At 44.4% G+C, this 21,380-nt stretch overlaps 1 protein-coding gene across 1 annotated transcript in view; it reads right to left on the bottom strand.

Annotated features, from left to right (window-relative positions):
• Window positions 1-21,380, bottom strand: part of Arhgap10 (Rho GTPase activating protein 10) — a 300,009-nt gene that overhangs the window by 165,087 nt on the left and 113,542 nt on the right. The window contains exons 6-10 of the mRNA XM_019208745.2: window positions 19,004-19,105; window positions 14,303-14,413; window positions 12,270-12,374; window positions 6,470-6,599; window positions 1,235-1,341 (exon numbers count right to left, since the gene is read on the bottom strand). Of these exons, the coding sequence (XP_019064290.2) occupies window positions 1,235-1,341; window positions 6,470-6,599; window positions 12,270-12,374; window positions 14,303-14,413; window positions 19,004-19,105 (555 nt within the window). The remainder of the gene's footprint in view (window positions 1-1,234; window positions 1,342-6,469; window positions 6,600-12,269; window positions 12,375-14,302; window positions 14,414-19,003; window positions 19,106-21,380) is intronic.

Below are 21,380 nucleotides of genomic sequence, written 5' to 3'. Positions count from 1 at the left end.
AAAAAAAAAAAAAAAAAAGCTTCCAGTTCCATATGAGTTTGGATCAACCTGCAAGTCCACTAAGAGCTTTGGATCAGGTGTCATGATCATTTAAACCCACAATCTGTACAGTTCTTCCTCTTTCCTAAATCAATTGCTCTCAATTTAATTTCCTTTTACTATAAATACTATGATATCAGACTAAGCCATCTCCTTTAGGAGCAGAAGAAATGAAGACAGGAGACAAGCAACTCAGGCAGAGAGGTGCTCAGGGGAGAAGTCTCAGACATCTAAGGATAAACTCCTAGAACATTTCGATATTTCCCAGACTATCAAGAGTTCTCAAACTGTAGATAAAAAAAAAAAAAAAACAAATATTCAGACAGCACAGCTCTCCACCAAATAGCAGAGCAATAGCCTGACGTGTGTATGGGTTTTTTCTTTTTTCCTATGGAGAGTAAAAGAAAATGATCCTCACTACCTGGAAACGGCTCAGAGTCTGAATTCCCGGTGACAGCAAGCCGGGCCTCAGCGCCCCGCATGAGTCAGCCTGGCCTTCCAGAACGCCCTCCTGGCTCTGTGCATTCTCCACAACCCTGCTCTCACAAGTACTTCGTCGCTACTCCAGTTTGCCTTCTAGGGAGGAGCAAGGTACACGTTCAGAGAAGTGTGTTTATTCTGCGCTTCTGTAGCAATGTTCCTTATTAGTGAGGAGCTATCTCTGCAGCATCCATCCCTGCTCGGAGCTACAACTTCTATTTCAAACACACATGAAGACTTTCTCTCCTGCCAGCCAACGCCTGGGGTCTTGGTGCTCTCTTCTTACGATGATGCTTCACTGTGCTGTCTACTTCATGAGCAGTTCGCTGAACAGAGAACGCCTACCTGAGAACTCTGTGTCTATAATTCATTACGGATCAAGCCGTGAACAGACAATGAAGGCCCGAGGTATACTTCCTGCGTAATTAGCGGAAAAGCATTTAATACTTATTAGGAGCCACAAAAGCTTAGTAAAGGTAGAATCTTTACCTTCCAAACAAAGTGACATAAAAGGTTTCCACTGTTCTCTCAAAAAAAACAAACAAAACTGTGAAGACCCGTGCATGCCGTTCAAAAAAAAAAAAAAAGAATTATTCTATTTTCTTGCCTACTTAGAAGCAAAAAATGCAACTTACTATTATTGACCATAAACCATTAAAATGACAACTCCAGAGAATCTCTCACATAGATATGGAGAGTACAAGCAAACACTTACAAGTTTCCCCCCAGATCTGTGCTCAAACGGGATAATGTTGAACTTCTTGGCCGCTTTCCGGTACATGCAGTAGTGTTTCACCCAACTGGAGCCAAATGGAGCTGGCCCTTCAACAAAAAACAGAACTTTGCATTCTTCCTCACAAATAAGTGGACACACAGAGCTCCAAACACAGAAGCCCCGTAACAAGTGCAGATCAACCAGAACGTTGCCTCTAACAGAAGGAGGCATGGAGGGAAATAAGATGAACCACAAGATCACCTGAGACACGATTTTATGGTATTTTCAGCAACACAAAAGTGACTTAAAGACATGTATTTTAAAAGTGCACTAGGAAAACCAACAGTTATATCATGGGTGAAAACCTCCTAACTGTAAGCTCTATTTTTTGTTTGCTTCTAGGTACCATGAGTTCACAAGAGTTTCCGAAGTTCCACTCAATGCATGCAATGATCGGATGTTCAATTCTGCCTTTGCAAAATCACAGAATTGTAGAAACACAGTGCTGAGAAAAAGCATCTCATATAGAAACTCACTTAGGGCTTTAAACCTGCTAACAGCCCCTCGGTAACTGTGGAAAGCAAAGCTTTAGAAAGGAAGTATGTTTGGCCAAGGGTGTAGCTCCGATCACTGCTTGGCTAAGTTCTCAGTTTGAATACCTCGCGCTGTGAAAGTCAGAGGCAGACAGGGAAGGAGTTAAAATAATAAAGAGAGTCAGAGAGAAGAGTCGGGGTGGGGGGAGAAAAAATATGAATAAAGAATGAAAGACTTAAATAGGGGTGAGCCGTCCCTGTGTGCACCAGAACACAGTCGGAACCCCTGTTCTCTCTTCTTGGTAAATCACTCTTCCCAGTCAGAGAGCTCTAGGAGGACACTGGCCTCTGGCAGGGATGCCTGACACCTGACTGTCACACGTCAAGTCCAGCCATCAGGCCCAGCATACAGCTCAGCAGGCACAAGACCCTAAGATTCAATTCCCCATACCTACAGGGAAACAAGTCTAATTATCATAAGCCACAGGTTACTCCACAGAGGTGGAATCTATCTTCTCTCACCAAGTGAAGCCATTTTCTCACGAAGTGGTAACATTTCTTACGGCCGTAATTTTCCTATACCGTCACATAAACCTTCCATATCTGAAAAGCACAAATGACAAACTGGGGAGGGGAAAAGAAGCCAAAAAGAACGCATGTAGTTCTAGAGAGAGTTAATTGGGCTGTGCTAGGAGAGGGCAAACAAAGAGACATAAGGGGTTACAGATCACAACAGATTTCATCTCAGACTATCATTAAACTCAGTTTAAGACCTGAGTTTGGGGACAACAGAGTTTCCTGTTATAAATACCTAATGCTGGTACTGTGTTCTTTAGTTCTCAAAAACATGTTCAGATAGTTGATTTCATTTTTAAAAACCTCAAGGAGAGGTAGGTATATTATTATTATTTCTTTAAACTAAAGAATCTTAAGTTTAGGGCCAGAGATTCAGCTGTGGTTTCGCTGCCTGCCTTACAAACACAAGGGCCAGAGTTCAATCTCTAGTACGGAAAAAAAAAAAACAAAACAAAACTTAAACTTAGTCAAAATGCCTGCAAGATAACAAAGCCAGTTTCATCTCAGTCTCTAGACCTAAGGGGGGCTCCACAAGACCCAGCCCCAGCAGCTCTGAGCTCAGGGGCTCACAGCCCTCTCGCCCACCTGACCAAGCACCTGGCCGCTTACAAGACCGGGGGCAGCACAGACTTCCTGCTCACATGCACAGCTCAAGGATTCAGGAGCTGTGTGATCGAGGGAACCAAGGTCGCGACCACTCGGTGCCTGCCTTTCCTCACGGATACATGGGTAGGAACAGTACTCTCACTTCGCAGCGTTATTTTAGGAATCCAGTGAGAGGAGGATATGAACAGTGTAGTCACACGGTGCCTGGCTTACTGTGAATGACAGTTTGCTACTATCATTTTTGTTATTCGCTCCCAGGATAGCTTACAACCAGTATCTTGCACAACCAGTCACTTAAGCAAGTTATCTATCAATCACTGGGATGTACCACGTACAAAACCCAGCATCTGGGAGGTTGAGGTGAACAGATTCTGAGTTCCAAGCCAGCCAGGGATACGTAACAAGTCTGAGGCCAATCCGGACTACACAGTGCCTCCAAAAAGAGAAAGTAAAGAATTTGAACATTCTCACGACTCTGTTCTGAATTTTCTTTCAAAATTAATTTTTAAAATGGAGACTCAGATGGTGAAGATTTTAAGGCTGACATCACGTAAGTTAGTGACACAAAGAGCCCACAGGCCATAGGTTCACCCCCACTGACAGAAGTGCTCTTTTTGAGAAGTGAAGACCGGCACTTTGCAGATAAATGAGAGCAAGCAAGCAGGCCAGCCATCCTGTGGACTGCACCTCACCTCAGTGCCACACAGGGGCAGTCAGTCCCTATTCCTCAAGGGCCCTGTGCACTAAACTGGTCAGTGGAAAAGTTCTGTAAACGGGCTGCAAATGCAAGGAAGGCTATATTCCAACTGCAGTTAAGAACGAGAAGAGAGGCAAGTTAGAAACACTCCCTGCACAGTCATGCCCTACGAAATGGTGACTGGCTTCTACCGTTGAAGAATTGAGCTAGGAGAGCCCAGCGGTCCAACAGAGACCATTTCCTTAGCGCTTTCAAAAGACTGAGGCTTTCTATGTTTCACGTAAGGATCCTATGGTTTGGAGACGGTGGGCACCACGAAGATTCATGTGTGGGATTTGCTCCCACACTTAGGCAGTGGGGCCCTGGAGGAATGACTACGTCATGGGCCACCACCACTGGGAAGGACTAGAGTCCCTCACACAGGGCCAGGCTGGGTCTCTGACTTCAGGTCCCTTCTGCATGCATCCTTTTCCCTGTTTCTTCTTCATGAAGGGGGCCCCTTTCCAGCCAGCAGAAGCATAGGCCAAATAAACTTTTCTTTAAAAATGTTAAAAAGTCTAGAAATTCAGTTATGGAGCTATGTAAGACTATTTTTCATAGCCATAAATAATCTTCCTGCCAATTTGGGCAAGAACCAAACTATGCAAGATTGGTGCGGACAGAAACGGTGTCAAGGAAAAAAAGAGAAATATACCCCTCTGGACCTTAATGTAAGGCAAGCCAGGGCTTGGGGAGAGAAGAAGGTGTGTGTGTGTGTGTGTGTGTGTGTGTGTGTGTGTGCGTGCACACACACTGAGTGTGATCAGGACAATATGAAAAAGACAACCCCATTCCAACTCTGCACACTTCCAGGGCAGGCCATGAGCAAGCTCTTAAGGGGCACAGTGCCGGGCAGAGCATCCTGGGCCCACTGCACGGCAGGGCACTCCTGACCCTCCCTCCCCCCGCAATGCCCGCTGCAGAGTAGGACATCTCTTCCTGTGTAGGAAGAGGAAGGGTGTGGGAGGGGCCATGTCCGACGATGCCCCAGTAATTACAATACACATAGCAAAAGCCAGGCGAGGTGCCACACGTCTGGAATCCCAGCTACTCGGGAGGCTGCAGTCCCCCAAGCTCAAGGTCAGCTTGGCCTTGACTCAAAAACAGTGAAAAGTTAAAAGGGCTGCAATGCAACTTGACCCTGAAGGAGAAAGAAAAAGGAAAAAGTGGGGAGGAAGAGAAAGAGACAGAGAGAGGGAAGGGGAGGAGGGAGGAGGGGAAAGAGGAAAAGGAAAAAGGGAAAGAGCCACCCTATGTCTGGAGGACAGGTCCCAAGACTCATCCCCTATACCAAAGTCCTTGGATCCCCAGGCTCCTCAGAAATGGCAGCGAATTTGCATATAACCTCCATCTATCTATCCATCTATCTATCCATCCATCCATCTATCTATCCATCTATCCATCTATCTATCATCCATCTATCCATCTATCCATCCATCCATCTATCCATGCATCCATCCATCCATCCATCCATCTATCCATCCATCCATCCATCTATCCATCCATCCATCCATCCATCCGTCTATCCATCCATCCATCCATCCATCTATCTATCCATCCATCCATCCATTCATCCATCTATCCATCCATCTATCCATCCATCCTTCTATCCATCCATTCATCCATCCATCCATCTATCCATCCATCCATCTATCCATCCATCCATCTATCTATCCATCTATCCATCCATCCATCCTTCATCCATCCATCCATCTATCCATCCATCCATCTATCTATCCATCCATCCATCCATCTATCCATCCATCCATCCTTCTATCCATCCATCCATCCATCTATCCATCCATCCATTTAGCCATCCATCCATCTATCCATCTATCCATCCATCCATCTATCCATCCATCTATCCATCTATCCAGCCATCTATCCATCCATTCATCTATCCATCCATCTATCCATCCATCTATCCATCCATCTATCCATCTATCCAGCCATCTATCCATCTATCCAGCCATCTATCCATCCATCTATCCATCCATCTATCCATCCATCCATCTATCCATCCATCCATCTATCCATCCATCCATCTATCTATCCATCCATCCATCCATCTATCCATCCATCCATCTATCCATCCATCTATCCATCTATCCATCCATCTATCCATCTATCCATCCATCCATCTATCCATCTATCCATCCATCTAGCCATCCATCTAGCCATCCATCCATCCATCCATCCATCTATCCATCCATCCATCTATCCATCCATCCATCCATCTATCCAGCCATCTATCCATCTAGCCATCCATCCATCCATCTATCCATCCATCCATCCATCTATCCATCCATCCATCTATCCATCCATCCATCCATCTATCCATCCATCCATCTATCCATCCATCTATCCATCCATCTATCCATCTATCCATCCATCTATCCATCCATCTAGCCATCCATCTAGCCATCCATCCATCCATCCATCCATCCATCCATCCATCCATCCATCTATCCATCCATCCATCCATCCATCTATCTATATGGATCTCCTCCTGGATAGTTTAAATAATCTCTGCATTACTTAAAATACCTAATGCAATATAAATGCTATGGGAATAATTCTAGCATATGGTTTAGAAGAAAAAGAAAAAGAAAAAACAGAAAAAGCCTGTGCACATCCCGTGCCGACGCAGTGATGTGTGCTTTTTGTTTCTGGCTCAAACATTTTCAATCGGTGGAAACCACAGACACTGAACGTGCAAGGAATGAGCACTGATACCAGGCGGGTCTGCGGCCAGCCGTCCAGCAGCATCTGCGGGCCCCTTACTTTTTTCCTGGACGTACAGGTAGCCTTCCGCTGTGAACTGACTTGCTCGTTGGTGGTCCTTGGGGTTCTGCCTGATTTTATTCATAAGTTCTTCCACTTCTGACCTTGTTCCTTCAAACCGATTCCGTGTCTGAAACGAGCAAAAAACACAAATCCATTTCACATTCTCGTGAATCTCTTCATGGACATGTCTCCGGTAACTAATTAAATGTGTAGGGTGTTTTTTACATGTCTGCCAGAACATCCCGATACTTTGTTCAAATCAAAGAAGGACAGTGAAATAGTTAATAGGAGAGCAAGAGCCACTGTATCCAGAGGTTCTGAATTTTTGAAATTTTCTAATGCAAAGAATAATTCTACTCAGCAGAAAACTTCCCACCTTTGTGTCTTATGCTATTGTTAAATCTTAGATTTTAAAAAAATTGGTCATAAAATTTCCAACTTAGAAAATTTTTTCAACCAAGGTTGTCACCGTCTAACCAGTCAAGGTCTGATTTGGGGTGGGGGGGGGTGGCAAACTAATGAACATGAGCCCCTTTTTGGTAATTCTTCCCTGAGAAGTAAGGGAGAAAAAGCCATCTCTCCTACAAATAACACTGTTGCTATCTGGAGAGACAAATCACATTTCTTAAACCCAGGAGACCGGGTCTGCCAATATCTGTCAAGCGGCTACCAGGGAACCTTATGCGCAAGGAGAGATGACAAAATTACCACAGCAACTGTGATTCCCGCGTTTCTGGACATTTGTCTTACCCAGATTGCACAGTAATTGCAGTAAGCCGGAAAAACTGCTGGTGTGAAACTGGGGCGAAGCTGAGGGGGACAATCATCATTGAGATGTCTCCTCTTTCCTCCCTACGATGCACAGGGCTGCCAAGGGTCTTACGAGTAGAAAAAGGGTGGAAGAGTACTTTCTCCTAGGGGGATGGCGAGTCGGGATAGCTACAGATTGGAAAAGCGGAAACCTATGTGCAGAGGTTTCCAATGCAAACTAAGAACTGAAAAAGTATCTATAATCTGTGTGTGTCCTTTATGGAAACCCAACGCTTGTGTGGTGTGTTTCTTTCTTTTCCTGTCTCTCATTTCTTCAGGGTTTCTATCCCTTTCTCTACACTGACAGCACTCTAATTTTGTTCCCTTCTTTTGTCTTCCTGCTGCAATTCCAACCCTCGCCTCACCTCTACATTTATTTAACCCCAAGAGTTTCTGTCCAACGCGCGCATGATTTCTGTTACCACAGAAAAAAATGTGTTTCAATCTGTCTGGCCAGGGCCCCTCCAGGCTGGCTTTTCTCTTGACCCGTCCTGATTCCCTGAGCAACTACTTACCCCTAGTGCAATAAGGCACTTGAGTTTATGTTCTTTCCCCACCCCAGCACTAGAACCAACCACTTCTCCGAAGGAACCCTTGGTCCTCCAGCGGGGTGAGGTGTGGGGCAGCACTGAGAAATCAAGACCTGGGCCCTGTGCTCACAGCTAACGGACTGGAAATCCTTCTTTTCTGGAGACCAACTGAGAAAATACATGTGCATACGTACACATGCGAGCGGACACCCCAATTTCCACACGATGTAAGTGAAAATCTGTGAGTTCACCCCCATAACCCTAACCTTTGCACAATTTCCGATTCTCTGGCCTGTCCCTTTCCAGAGGGGTAAATTTCCTCTCACACATGTACCTGCTTATTTCCTCACTAACTTACCTGTACAGTGTAACCAACCTCCCACACACTCCAGCTTGCTCCTCCCTCTGGACCCCCACCCCAGCCCCCACAGAGGGTCCCCTCTGCCTCTCCACTCTACTTCCTGGGGGCTCAGGTCTCTGCTGGGGGGAAGGTTTCACTCTTTTACAGATTTGCCTTGTTTGGGGGAATGATTATTCAACCGGAGTGGGAATTTAAAAATTTTTTTAATGTGAACACAAATACACTAGACAGAACCAGCAATTTCGGATCCTAAATTTCAAGTACATATGAAAATGTTCTCTCCATTATAATCACAGTTAGATGTGCATGTTATAATGGGTTACACGTAAGCACTTGTTGAGACTCGAGTCTAGGGGGGAACCTCAGGGGCAAAGCACTTGCTTAACATGCATGAGGCCCTGGGATCTATCACCAGCACAACAAAAATGAAACAATTTTTTAAAAAACACAGAGACTCCCACTACTGAAAAGAGTTCACAGTGCTTCAAACCTCACACTAACCTATGAGCTAGACCTCTATCTGGAAATATTCTACACCAGTAAGACACCACCCGCGCCTTGATTTCCTTCTTCTCCTTTGTGATTCAGCAAATACTTCCAAGTGGACCAGACTTAACTCAGTTATTAAGCTTTGTAAATCAGCCCTTTCATTATAACTCGCATCTGGGAGAGGAGGATTCCTTCTCCCAGACTCGGGACCAGGCAGGACTGCAGACACTTGAGCAGGCTAGAGTGCCAGGGTGAGTCACAGTGCTGAGCGGGTACGGAAAGGGAAAAGCAGCTGTCTGTGCCACAATTCTAGCCAGAAATACAGCTCTGAAGGTCCAGGCAAAGAGGGACTCCCAAGAACAGACCGCCATTTTTAATCACGTTTTCTCACCCCCAGCCCCATGGTTTACTAACCACTCACTAACTTACTAACTTACTAACCATCCATGGGGCAAAGGTGTAATAAAATCAGGAAGAATGTCTTGGGAAATTACCCTCACCCAAACCCCACTGCATCCCCTGAAAGGCTGTATGTAGAGAGGTGACAGAACAAGAAGCAGTGACTGGCAGAACCCAGGCAATGGGAAATAGCTGACCAAGGTGTTAACACCCTTAAGATACCTTCTACCAGACAGGGAACAGACAAGGTACCACCAGTGAGAGGAAAAAGTGAGCTGAGATCTCCCATCCACGGCTAAGTCAGAATTCTTGCAGTTAAGGGGACCTTCCGCCCGACCTACAAGTTGTTACTGTGCAGGAAACCAGAGAGCCCTATCAGGATGTTCCCCCCACCCTGAATTCACGGATCCCAGGAGCAGCACATGAGACCCTTCTCTAACCCAACTCTAAACATGAATCTAAACTAACCTCCTTGGCCCCTGGGGCAAGTCTGCCCATGTTTCAGGGCTGGCCCTGCCCTTAGTGAAGTCAAACTTGAGAAAGGACTTTTCATACAAATTAGAACACTGAGATTCCACGTACTCCGACAAGAAAGGCCATCATCAAGAACTGAATTAACAACTGCTGTGGGTGGAGAGCTCTACACTGCTGGTGAGACTGTAAACCAATACAACCACTGCAGAAATCAGGACAGAGAGTCCTCAAAACCCAAAAACAAATTTCATTTCACTCAGCTGTTCCCTTTCTAGGTATCTTCCCAAAAGAGTTAAAGACCTCACGCCACAGTGATGTAAAAACACTCACGTTTATAGCAGCACAGTTTGTGACAGTTAAATCTTGGGAGTGGCCTATATGCCCATCAACGGATGAATGGATAAAGAAAACGTGGTGTTTATACACGATGGAGTAGTACCTCTGCCACAAAGGAGGACACATCTGAGCCATTTGTAGGAAGACAGATACACCTTGAGACCATGACGCTAAGTGAAATAAACCAGGCGAGCTTAAATATCACGTGATTCGGCTTATATGAGAAAGCCGAAATATAAATAATTCAAAGAGCAAAATAAAAGGATGGGTAATAGGAATTAGGGAGGCAGAGCTTTTGCAAATGCAAAGGGGACTAAGAAAAAGAGCTTGAAAAAAGAATTAGAGGTGTTGTGTACCTACACCAACTCCCTGCGGAGGAGTATCAGCATTAAGTAGTACGCATGTACCGATAAAAATAAAACTTTAAAGACAGAAAGGACATTTCCTCTCAAAAGAGGAGTACGGGGAAAATCGGAATCACAGAACTTTTATGAAGCCTAAGTGGGTATGGTCCAAAATAACAGCAACAACCACCCTACGGTAACCAACGGTAGGCAACATCACCTTTAAGAAGGCAAAGGAGAAAATCATTATCTCCCAACTAAGGAAAACATCTGCACATCTGCCTAAATACTTCTTAGCCATTCTTCAAGAGAGTCCTTATAAATCTTAAAATTTCTCATGGTATTTCCTTCCAGAAAGAATTCTATTCTGGTTTTCCTTACCCTACATTCTGAGGACAGAGATCACAGGAGTTCAGAGCTACTTTTTTAAAAATATCCTTTAATTTTGATACAGTTTCCATTCTTCTGAAACTTCTATTTTCTGAAAGCCATCTTGCTACTTTCTTGCTTTTCAGTCATTACTCTAGATTATAGAAAATGGATGAAGACTGTATCCCTCAAAAAAAGTATAACCATTTTTGTAACAGAAAAAGTATAACAAGATGGGGGAAGAGGTTGTTTTCACTTCTAAGTAACTTACTGTTTTTGTTTTTAAAATGGTTTTATTATTTGTTACTTTTTAAAATAATAAAATCCCCCAAAGTTGATCTGAATTATTAACTGCATTAAAACATAGAGATCATTGACTCTAAGATTGGTATATTTCACAGACAGTATAAAAATAACATTACCTAAAGCTGGGGATTTAGCTCAGCGGTTTGGTGCCTGCCTTGCAAGCACAAGGACCCAAGTTCGATCCCCGCTACTAAAAAAAAAAAAAAAAAACCTAACTAGGATTTCCCCCTGGCAATAGTAGTGTTATACAGCTGGTTCTTTCCATTCATTACACTAAAAGCTGGCATCAGGAAATGAGATCAATGACCGAGCAGTAAGTAAATGACAGCACCACTGAGGTAGGACAGATGGTACATGGTGGAGTCCAAGGTGCTGGGACTTCTGATGGAAAAAGAATTAGCTAGAAGCAGAACTGAGCAGCTACACCCCTGGGGTGCCAGCCAGCTGCACTTCAGGACCAGCCTGGGACACAAAGCAGGCTTCTCCGCTACCCAGCCCCGGTTCAATCCCCACCACCCCCAGAAAAAACGGGCCGGGGGACAACAACAAAGACAAAACTCAAGGTCAAGAGCTCCCAACAGTATGGGCAATAGGACAGGAGGAACAGCTTGTGGGCCTGTGATTTAGCTCAGTGGAGCGACCACCTGCCTCGCAAGCGCAAGGATGTGAGTTCAATCCAATGTCAAAAAAAAAAAAAAAAAAAAAAAAAAAAAAAAAAAAAAAAAAAACAGCGTGTACTAGAATAAAACCAAGCTAAGAGTATTGGAATAAGATATTTGAAGATTTAGGGAGGTTCACTACTTTTAAGTTTCAGAATGTGCAGAAAGATACAGAAAACTGACATTTGCCCATTTCTCTTTAAAAACTGGGTTGTATTATCATCATACAAATTTCTCTAAATGCCTTTAGCAAAACCCGACAGGAAACATGCCTTTTCCAAAAGAAAACCACGAAGATCAAAAGCACTAACACATTAGTGAATGCGCCTAATATGCAGGGAATAAATTCCACTTGTGCCCTAAGTCTGTATAGGAGTAAAAATCATGAGAAGAAATTTAAGCCGACGTAAAGCCAGAACCCTAAACTGGCACACTTTGTTGGCGCTTTCGGGAAACCTGGCTCAGGGCCTACCTGTTTTCCTTAGAACTGCAGGGAAAGTGCCGCCAGGGGGCAGAATTTCTCGAGCCTTTATTTAGCAGAAGAGCAGTTGTTACACCAAGATCTCACCACGGGGTGGCACCAGAGCCCCATTTTCCCATTAGCAACGCCTCAGTCTGGCTTTAAATATAAGGCTTTCCATACAGCAAGCATATGAAAAGTACGTATTTCAAATATCTTTCTTTTTTTTTTTAAACACCGGAAAGCTCCCATGTACTTACATTCTGAATGTTGATTTGAAGTTCCATTTTGTAGTGATTGAAGTCTTTGGCAAGTTCATGGCCCTGATGATAAAATGTAAACATTCCCTGAAAAAACGACAGCATCTAAGACAAAGGAGAAAGAGGGTAGTTAACACAAAGGAAAGGTCAGGGGCACAAAAAAAAAAAAAAAAAAAAAAAAAAAAAAAAAATGTAAAAAAAAAAAAAAAGGGAAAAAAAAAAAAAAAAAAAAAAAAAAAAAAAAAAAAGATTCGTACCAATCTCCGAGAATCTCCCTCATCTCACTGCCTTCCACGGAGGCGACATAAAGGAAGTTACTAGGATTCAAGTCAATCTGTCTGCAGTGTGGGACTAAAGTAGCCTTATAGAAAACGAGATTTGTCTCACATATCAGCACCTTTAGACAATTTGTACAGCATGCTCCATCAGAAAGACCCAAGTCTAAGTCATTCATTTGCCCACATCAGTCCAGAGAACCCCAATATTCATTACTAATCTAAACCTTGATGACACAGGTCAATCTGCAAGAAAATAAAATCACAGAAGAATCGAGGTGCTGGCACTGCCACCTGTTTGGCTGATAAGAGGTCAGCAGCTCTTCCCGGGGCAGAGGCAAGATGGCAATTAAACTCTCATTTCTCTTCCTGCTCCCAGTCTGGCCCTCGTAATTATTGCACAGACCTGTGTGCCGAGTGAGTGCGTCGTCTAAAGTGAGGCAGTCATGTCCGTCCAGCTCGGGAGCTCCTAACCCTGCTGCCCGCCATCTGGGAATCTGAGGCCCTACCCTCCAGGGCCAGCCCGTTCCTTAGCAGCCTCCGCGACCACTTGTTGCGGGACCTGAGGCAGATCACTGACCCTCGCTCCGCTTGCTTCCGATTCACCAAGGGAGATAAGAAGATCCCACTGAGTCACAGCGCGGAATAACGAACAGGTACAGCGCTGTACTCAGAACTACTCGGACCAGGTCAGAACACTGAAGGGCCAATAAACGTAGTGCACACTATTTATTTCACATGAAAGAAGACTTTCATGGAGGTTCAGTTGTCCTATGACGCTTTAATTTAGGTTAATTTTATTACTTCATCTGGCTGATTTTTAATTAATCACGACGGCAATTTTCTTTCTCGAAATCACACACATAATGAGCACGCTGTAGGGGACTTTAATTACTGCTCAATAAAGCTGTTTAAGAAAAATAACACTAAAAAGTCTGTTGCAGTTAATCATAGCTTCCAATTTTTCTTTTTTTTTTTGGCTAAAATTCAGTGTGAAATGCCTGCTTGGTTCACAAAATACATTTTTGTATGTATATAATACATGTACATAATCAAACCGACAATCATGTATTTCTAAAATAAAGAATTGCTAGCATCACTCACATAACAGCTTCAAATGTCGCACACAGAGATTTTCCACTTAGATCACCACAGCACTATGAGTTATTTTAGAAATCACGCTAAGAATTACTATTTAAGGAAACCAAAGCTTGAAGACACCAGACTAAAGGTGCCCCCCCAGGATGTCTACTTTCAGTCACCTTTTAATATCGTGTCTGGGTGGGGTGTATGTTTTAAAGACTACCAAAAGAGACTTGACATTGGCATTTTACAGAGTCAACTTTTGACTGGGGTGTGGTGGTGCGTGCCTATAAATCCCAGCAGTCCAGAGGCTGAGGCAGGAGGATCACTTTGAGTTCAAGGCCAGTCCAGGCTACATGGGGAGTTCAAAGCCAGCCTGGACTACATGAGACCCTGTCTCCGAAAGAAAAGTCAACTCTTGGGTTAAACTTAGCAGAATTAACTGGGTTTTGGTTAAGAATATCTTGACATCAAGAACATTGCCCCCTCTTTGGTTTCACCAACTCTGTTTCACTGTTCTGTAATACTGTGTTATTTTTAAAGTTCCTTTCTTTTTTTTAAAGTGCCACAGAGGGGTGGCAGGAAAGGCACCCCAGGCGGTCCCTGCCGCTTCTTCCGCGTCTATACCGCCAGCCTGGCTACCGAGCTGCCCAAGCGAGTGGCTGGAATACTCACGGGTTCCACAAACTCGAACTTCTTCCTTTCTTGGATTTCCTGAAGCTTACAGACATACTCAAGGGACAGTTCGTAAAAGTGCTGCCGGTTTTGCTCCAGCTGGAGATCTGCCTGTGGTGAAACAGCGCGGGTCAGGCACCCTGGGGCCGCAGGCCGGAAGGTCTCTGGGCATCGGGCGAGGGGCGGCGGCTGCCAGGCACCCTCGGTGGGGCAGGGCCCCAGGTGGCCAGGGACCCTCACATCGGGGCAGGGCCAGCTTGGCCGGCCTGAAGGAAAGGGCCGGGGGAGCATGGCTCCGGGGGGCACAGTGAGGAAACAGCCCGAGGAGGCAGGATGCACTCTTCCCGGGCCTGGGTAACCTTACTTTTTAAAATCTACTTAACCAGGCATTTCTGCAGAAAAGACAGACAAACGGCCAACGAGCACCCGAGGGGAGGCACACCTAGTCGAGAGGGAAGGGCAAGGCGGTGCCGCCAGCAAATGCGTGTGCGCACGTGGGGAGGGAAAGGAAAGGAAAGGAAGCGCTGGCCACGAGGTGAGGGCACCCAGCGCGCCGAGTCGTGCTCCTTATTACAGGTGGGAGTGTGAAACGGTGCGGACCTCAGGGCAGCCGCTGCAAACAGAATTACCACGTGACGGGCAGCCCCATCTCTGGTTACAGAAGGGGATGGGCGCACACACAGGGGAGCGGCACCCGGTCCTTAAGAGGAAGCCCATCCTGACACGGGCCACAGTGTGCACGGACACGGGGTATTTCGTGCTAGGAAACATGAGATGTTCAAAAGACAAATATTATATGATTTCAAGTATCTAAAATTTCAAATTCACAGTGGGTTGCTGAGTGGGTTGGGAGTTACTGTTTATAGGTTCAGAGGTTTGGTTCAGGAAGATTTTTTCAAGTTCTGCAGATAGAGGGTGATGGTAGTCGTACAATGTGAATGATTAAATCCATTAGTAGCTTTAAATAGTGACTAAACAAACATCACAATAATTAAAAACTAATTCGTAAATACATATATATCTTACATCAATTCCTTGCTAGGTTTTTGAAAATATTGTTCTAGTATCTAATTAAAAACTGTTTCAACAAATGCTTTAAGTTAAATGCAGTGTTACTAACCCTGAATTTCTACCTCAAAACTACGATTGTTTTGTGCCTCAGACAACCAGAGTTTGAGTACTCAGCCACTAGCAGTTAAAGCAGAGAATGCCCAGCAAAAACACTGTAATTTGGTTGAGTAATGAATAAAATGAAGACATGAGACAAGAAGAGTAGATTCTTTGTGCGATTATTACTGGGAAAGCCCTTAAAATTTCATACCCAGGTCAAACTCACCACACTGACTGTCTCATAGCCGAGTCTCCTGGTTGTTCCTTCTACTGGGCTTCCTGCCCTCATGGTGCCAGGCAACCTCTTCACCACCCCAGAGGGTTCTGAGCACCCAGTTTGCTGGGCCACTGATTCACGAAGTCAGCCATCCGGGTCACAGACGGCCCGTGACTTTCCCAAGCCCACAGATGTCCGAGCTGTGTAGAAGGACTTCCTCCAGCCTAGCTGAGCCTGGGAGGTGAACGCTATCCTTCCACCACATGATGTGGTTTGCCCTTGGCTGTGTGTCCCGCACAGACCCATCACCAGGAGCTTGGCCTCTGTGCCAGGACTGGGTCTTTAAGAGGTGAAGCCTTCAGAAAGGTAATGAGACGGGGTAACACTCCCAGAAGGTCTGGGTTCTTACCTGGGAGACTAGGTTGTTGTAAGCCTTGCTGTCCCTCTGAATGTCACTTTCCTATCATGGGAAGGCACAGACTTGAGGCCCTCACCAAAGCCAAGCACCATGTTGTTGGACCTCAGAACTACTGAGTTAAATAAACCATTTCTTTATAACATGTCCAGCCCTGGATATTTTGTCACAGCAATGCAAATGCACTAATACACTACGCTGAGAAAAAGTCACTCGTTTTTATTACCCAAACATACAACTGCCTCTGGATGATTATCTAATTTTTGGAAAGTTCTGCTGTAAGACTAATAAATATGTGTAAGAGTGTTGCACAGAGTTAAAGAATTTACTTCTCTAGTAATACTTATATTGAAATATTATCACTTGGTATCTCAAGAAAGAAAATAAACTTCATTTTTAAAAATATTTAAAATTTTAAAAAAAACCTCCAGAAACAAATAGAATTCTCCAAATATGGAAAAGTACAAATAACAAGTAGAATTCAGGGATGGGAATGGTGGAAGGCATTAAGCCCAATAAACAAAGCAGCAGGTCCTAACAGGATTATAAGAAGAGCCAGCGTGGTGTGTACTAGTTTTGTGCTGCTATTTCCATTTGAAACAAGAGGAAATTATAAATTATATTTCCATGCCTTTGTTCAGTGCTGTCCTCAGCAATGTCTATTGCTCTCTGCAGTACCTCAAGTCAACCCATTCAAGATTCACTGATCTTTGCCAACTGGCAGAAAGTAATGACTATCCAGATCAACCTTCTCCTCCAGGACACCTCCTCAAGGCCGCGTGAGGCAGAGGTGTGCATGTCTGCCAACAGAGCAAGACAGAAAAGTGCATGTGACTCAAATGAAACCACAATTATTCGTCTCTGGGGTCTCTTCACATTTCCGGTCTGGAGTTTAATTATCTTTGGGATTGATGAATTTGCCACAGTGATAGACACCTTCAGATTTGCTCTCTCTACACATTCCTGTGAAGTAGTTTCTTTCTAACAGGTAGCGGCAGGTTTTGCTTGTTTTGTTTTTGTTTGAAAATACCGAGGACTGAACCCACGGCCTTCCCAGTGAGCTGGGTCCCCAGGGTTTGTTTGCTTGTTGTTTTCTCAGACGTGGCCGCACCAAATTGTTCGGTCTGGGCTCGACTCACAATCTCCCTGCTCTGGTGTGTGGCATGGGAGCCCGCACCGTTCCAAGAAATGAGGACAGGGTAAGAACACAGCAATGCTGCTGCCTTGTAACAAAAGCTCATGGGTGTCAAAGAGCTGCAAGACTACAACAAAAAAAAAGGCAGAGTAAGGGTGCCAGGGACGGCTTTTCTACTCAGGTGTCCTCTAGGCAGACAGCAGCCAAAAGAGTAACTGAAGGAAGAAGGTGTGTAAGATGCAGCTTAAAAACACACAGGGCAGGACCCGGGATGAACTCAGGGGTAAGGCACTTGCCTAGTATGTACTGAGGCCATGGATTCCATCCTAGCACCAAAAATAAAAACTAAGCAGGAGGAAGATGACGTGCAAAGGCCCTGAGCATGAAGTATGGCTGCCCAAGGGGTTGCCACAGATCACATGGGCCTTAGGGGTCCTGAGACTCTGGAGGCACAGTTAGACAGTCTCGGAGAAGGGTGGTCGTAAGAGGCAGCCACGCTTAAGCCTATTCTGGAGCTAACGGCGACATCAGCTGCTGGACTAGACGTGGGCAGTGAGAGGAAAGGCCCCGGGAGGGCTCCTGACATTCTGCACAGGTGACGGTGAGAACAGGACACCTGCTAGAGAGTGGAGCGGAGGTGGAAATGTACTCGGAGCATGAACGTCGTCTTCAAGGCACCCGAAAACAGAGGATGGAGAGCAGAAGTGAAACCTGCTCACAGTGCGGCTCGAAAAGCAACGGCAGTCACCGTAGCAAAATCCACAAAGGGCAGAAGGCAAGGGGCACCTGTGCGCCTGCAAGGTTTTCTACGCAACATGGAACAGGAAGAGCGGAGCCCTAGCACAAGGACTGCTGCACGGATTAGGTGGCATAAAAGCACCTTTCTCTGTATGTGCTATCAAGCGCTGGCCAAGTGTCAGTCAAGGGTATGAGGCAGACAGAAGAAAATGTCACAGGTGGATGATGTCAGACCAACCACACACATGCTCACACACTCACAGTTCACACCCCCGTATCTGACACTTCACGTAGCCTGGGTTTATAACAGCTCGGGGCCAATGCTGTTACTTGGATGATCCTGCACTAGTACCTATTTATGGGTGCATCAGAACCAGATACCTTAATGTGCTTTAAAAAGGGGGTCGCACTTGTGCGGGATGTCAAGATTCTAAACTGAAACAGAATTATTGTTAATGAAAGTTTATGTTCCAAACTGCAAGCGATCGCATTTTCTATTCAAGCCTGTCAGTGAGAAGAACAAACAGCAAGGCATTTTAGAAAGAGGAAAAAAAAGTTGGAGAGAAGATGTAATTCCTTTCTCCTTCCACAAGGCTCCCTCAAAAAACAAAAAAATGAGTCTATTAACAGAAGTAAAATGAATGCTCTCTTTCCAAGGAGGCTCAACATCCTTAATCCCAAGCATCAAATAAGATTAAGGCAGCTTTCACATTAAAGTACAAGGGCACTACATAAGCTTACAGAGTTTGATTCGCTTCTTCCAGAAATCTTGAAAGCCAATTAAGCGATCTAGTCCTACACATAATGCATCTGTTCTTCAGTAGCGGCTGCTGGAAATTATTGTCCCTATATATACATACTCTGAATCAAAAATTTTTGTCCTGTGAATCCGTGTTTAAACCATCACTATCAGACACAGTCATGTTTTTGTCCAGTTTCAACAGAAGTTTTTTTGTTGTTGTTCATTTATTGCAAAACTTGTTCTATCTATCTCTATATAATCCCAGATAGAAAGTTTCCAAAATTAAAATGCATTTTTTTAAAAGGTGTGCTGTTTTTCATAGTGGGGGGTAGCAGGAAAAATACCTCTTGTAAATGTGCATCTTTCTTTTTGGCTGATAGATTCAAATGTTTATCAATGAGGCTATAATTCTTCTCTGTCTCTTTGTCGAACTTCTTCTTTTCTTCCTACAAATCAAACACAAAGACAACTGTGATTAAACAACAACAAACAATTCATGCACATCCTTAATCCACTGTGAAGCCCAAAATATGAAAAATATTTAAGAATAAAACAAAGTATCACTGACTGTGATGGCGCTCACTTAAAACCATCTGGACAGCCCAGGTCACTGCTTACAAAATCATCAGGTCAGCGTCAGGGCTGCAGACCCCGTTTGCTTGTTACCCACTAATGGGTTTTCTCCCAAGCCTGTGAACTTTTCAAGTCTTCATACTTCTCAGGGCCATCCCCTCAGAAAGAACACACAAGAACACATCATGAAGAGAACCAGAAAGCTTATAAAAGCAATCTTGACCCAGATTTTGGCTTACAAAAGGAATTCTTCTAACATTGAGCAAGTTCTGCTGTTCACTTTTTAAAATCACGCTAATCACTAGATCTCAGAGGTCGACAGACCCCCTCTCAAATTTCTCCAGTGATTTCTGTAACACAACTTAGAATACGCAGCAACAGGTCTGCAGAGTCTGAAGACCTGACAGAGGAGTGCTGAGCTCCTTTGGTTAACGTCACAGGCTTTTCTCAGGTACTGCCGAGAGCTGCTATTTACTTTTCTTTCGCTATAGAAGCTTTTTGAGAAAAACTGGCCACCTTTTTCAATACAGCGAAGAAGACCTACCATCTCCCCTCAAGCTGTTGGCGACTTGGTAGGTTTTCAATAAACATTTCTGAGCATCAGTGGAAACACATTATGTCCTAGCGCTGTCAAATTGTTTCCTTTAACCTCAAATGCTCCACCACCTCCTGGACGGAACATTCCCTTCCCTATTTTCTGAATTATTTTTTCTAAAGCAAAGATAGTCAAGTGCTCTTGCCCTTTCTGGTATGAATTTTCCCTTTTAAGCAGAGAATCAACAGAGAATGTGAATTCTACTGCTTTGAATTTGCGCGCGCACACACACACACACACACACAACACACACACACACACTCTGAATTTATCTCCCCCACTTGTAGTCACTTGGGACTACAAACCATTCTGGGAACCAAGGACAGTACATGCCTGGCCAGGTCACCTAAAGACCTCAAATTCACACACACACACACACACACACACACACACACACACTGATGGAGGAGACACACGGGAATGGCTATTTCTTCCTACTTCTGCACTAAGTTTAGCTTCCAACTTGCACAACTTCAGAAGGGGGGTGGGGGAGATCTGACAGCACAGAGCCTAAATTTTCTTATCAAAATGACAAGGGATTATTCTGCACTGACTCATTCTTGATAATCCCACGGTCCATCTGTGAGAGACAAACTGAGAAACGGGCAGTCGTACTTTAACCTCTTTTGTTGAAACAATGCTTTACTTTTTTTATGACCTACGTTTTGTTTTGTTTTTTTCAGTTCAGATTTTTTTCTGCTGTTCAGCATATTATTCACCAACTTTTAGTAAAAGAGAATAGACTAAAACAAATGTACACTCGGAACCTCAAAACTTCCGGGAGTTTAAAAAGTCGATAGTGTGGACTACATGGCAAGACTGAGGCGCCAGTCCTGGGAACGCAGAGATGCGACCTCACACGACGGTCACAGTCCTTTCTGAGCATCCGTTCCTTTCCCCTGGCATGAAGTCAGGCTTCTCCCTCTGCACTTAGTACGAGACAGCCTCAAGGCACAATCATCTGGTAAGAAACGCTCCCATCTCTACACACTGGTCGTGTTTTTACACACTTATCTGTTTCCACCTGAATCTCAGAGAAGGACCAGTGAGGATCAAGCTGAAGCCAGAAGACAAAACCCTGCTCCCTCAGTGACAGCAAGGGATATAAATTAACATGACGGTAAGGTCAGGAATGAAAGAAAATGGTAACATCAGGCTTCTCCCCAAGAAAGAATTTAGCCCGGAAGTAACACGCCACCCACCAATCAGCACAGAAGTGCATTTGTTGGTACATGTTATGGTATTACACAGGCGTTGCTGTGCTTTGTTTTGGAATCTCAAGACTCCAGCAATGATTTCTTCATGCGTTTGTTTTGAGTGTGGATTATAGGATATTACTTTGTTTCTTTGTACTCATAGGAGTTCTTGTGCTGAAATACATGAATTTTAAAGAGTGTTGGCAGATAGCAACAAAGAAGTCTTTCTTTCCAATGGACTCACTATAATAAGAGAATATGAACTGACCAGCACAACCAAGGAAGTTCCTTTAACTATAATGTGAAAACGTTTCCTATTAAACAGACTGTACAAACTTCAGGGAGTCTGGGTTAGGC

The sequence above is a fragment of the Fukomys damarensis genome, unplaced genomic scaffold (assembly GCF_012274545.1).
Source record: "Fukomys damarensis isolate Sample0158 unplaced genomic scaffold, DMR_v1.0_HiC HiC_scaffold_38, whole genome shotgun sequence".
NCBI lineage: Eukaryota > Metazoa > Chordata > Mammalia > Rodentia > Bathyergidae > Fukomys > Fukomys damarensis.
The sequence above is the reverse complement of the archived record's forward strand: the minus strand, read 5'-3'. Positions and strand labels throughout refer to the sequence as shown.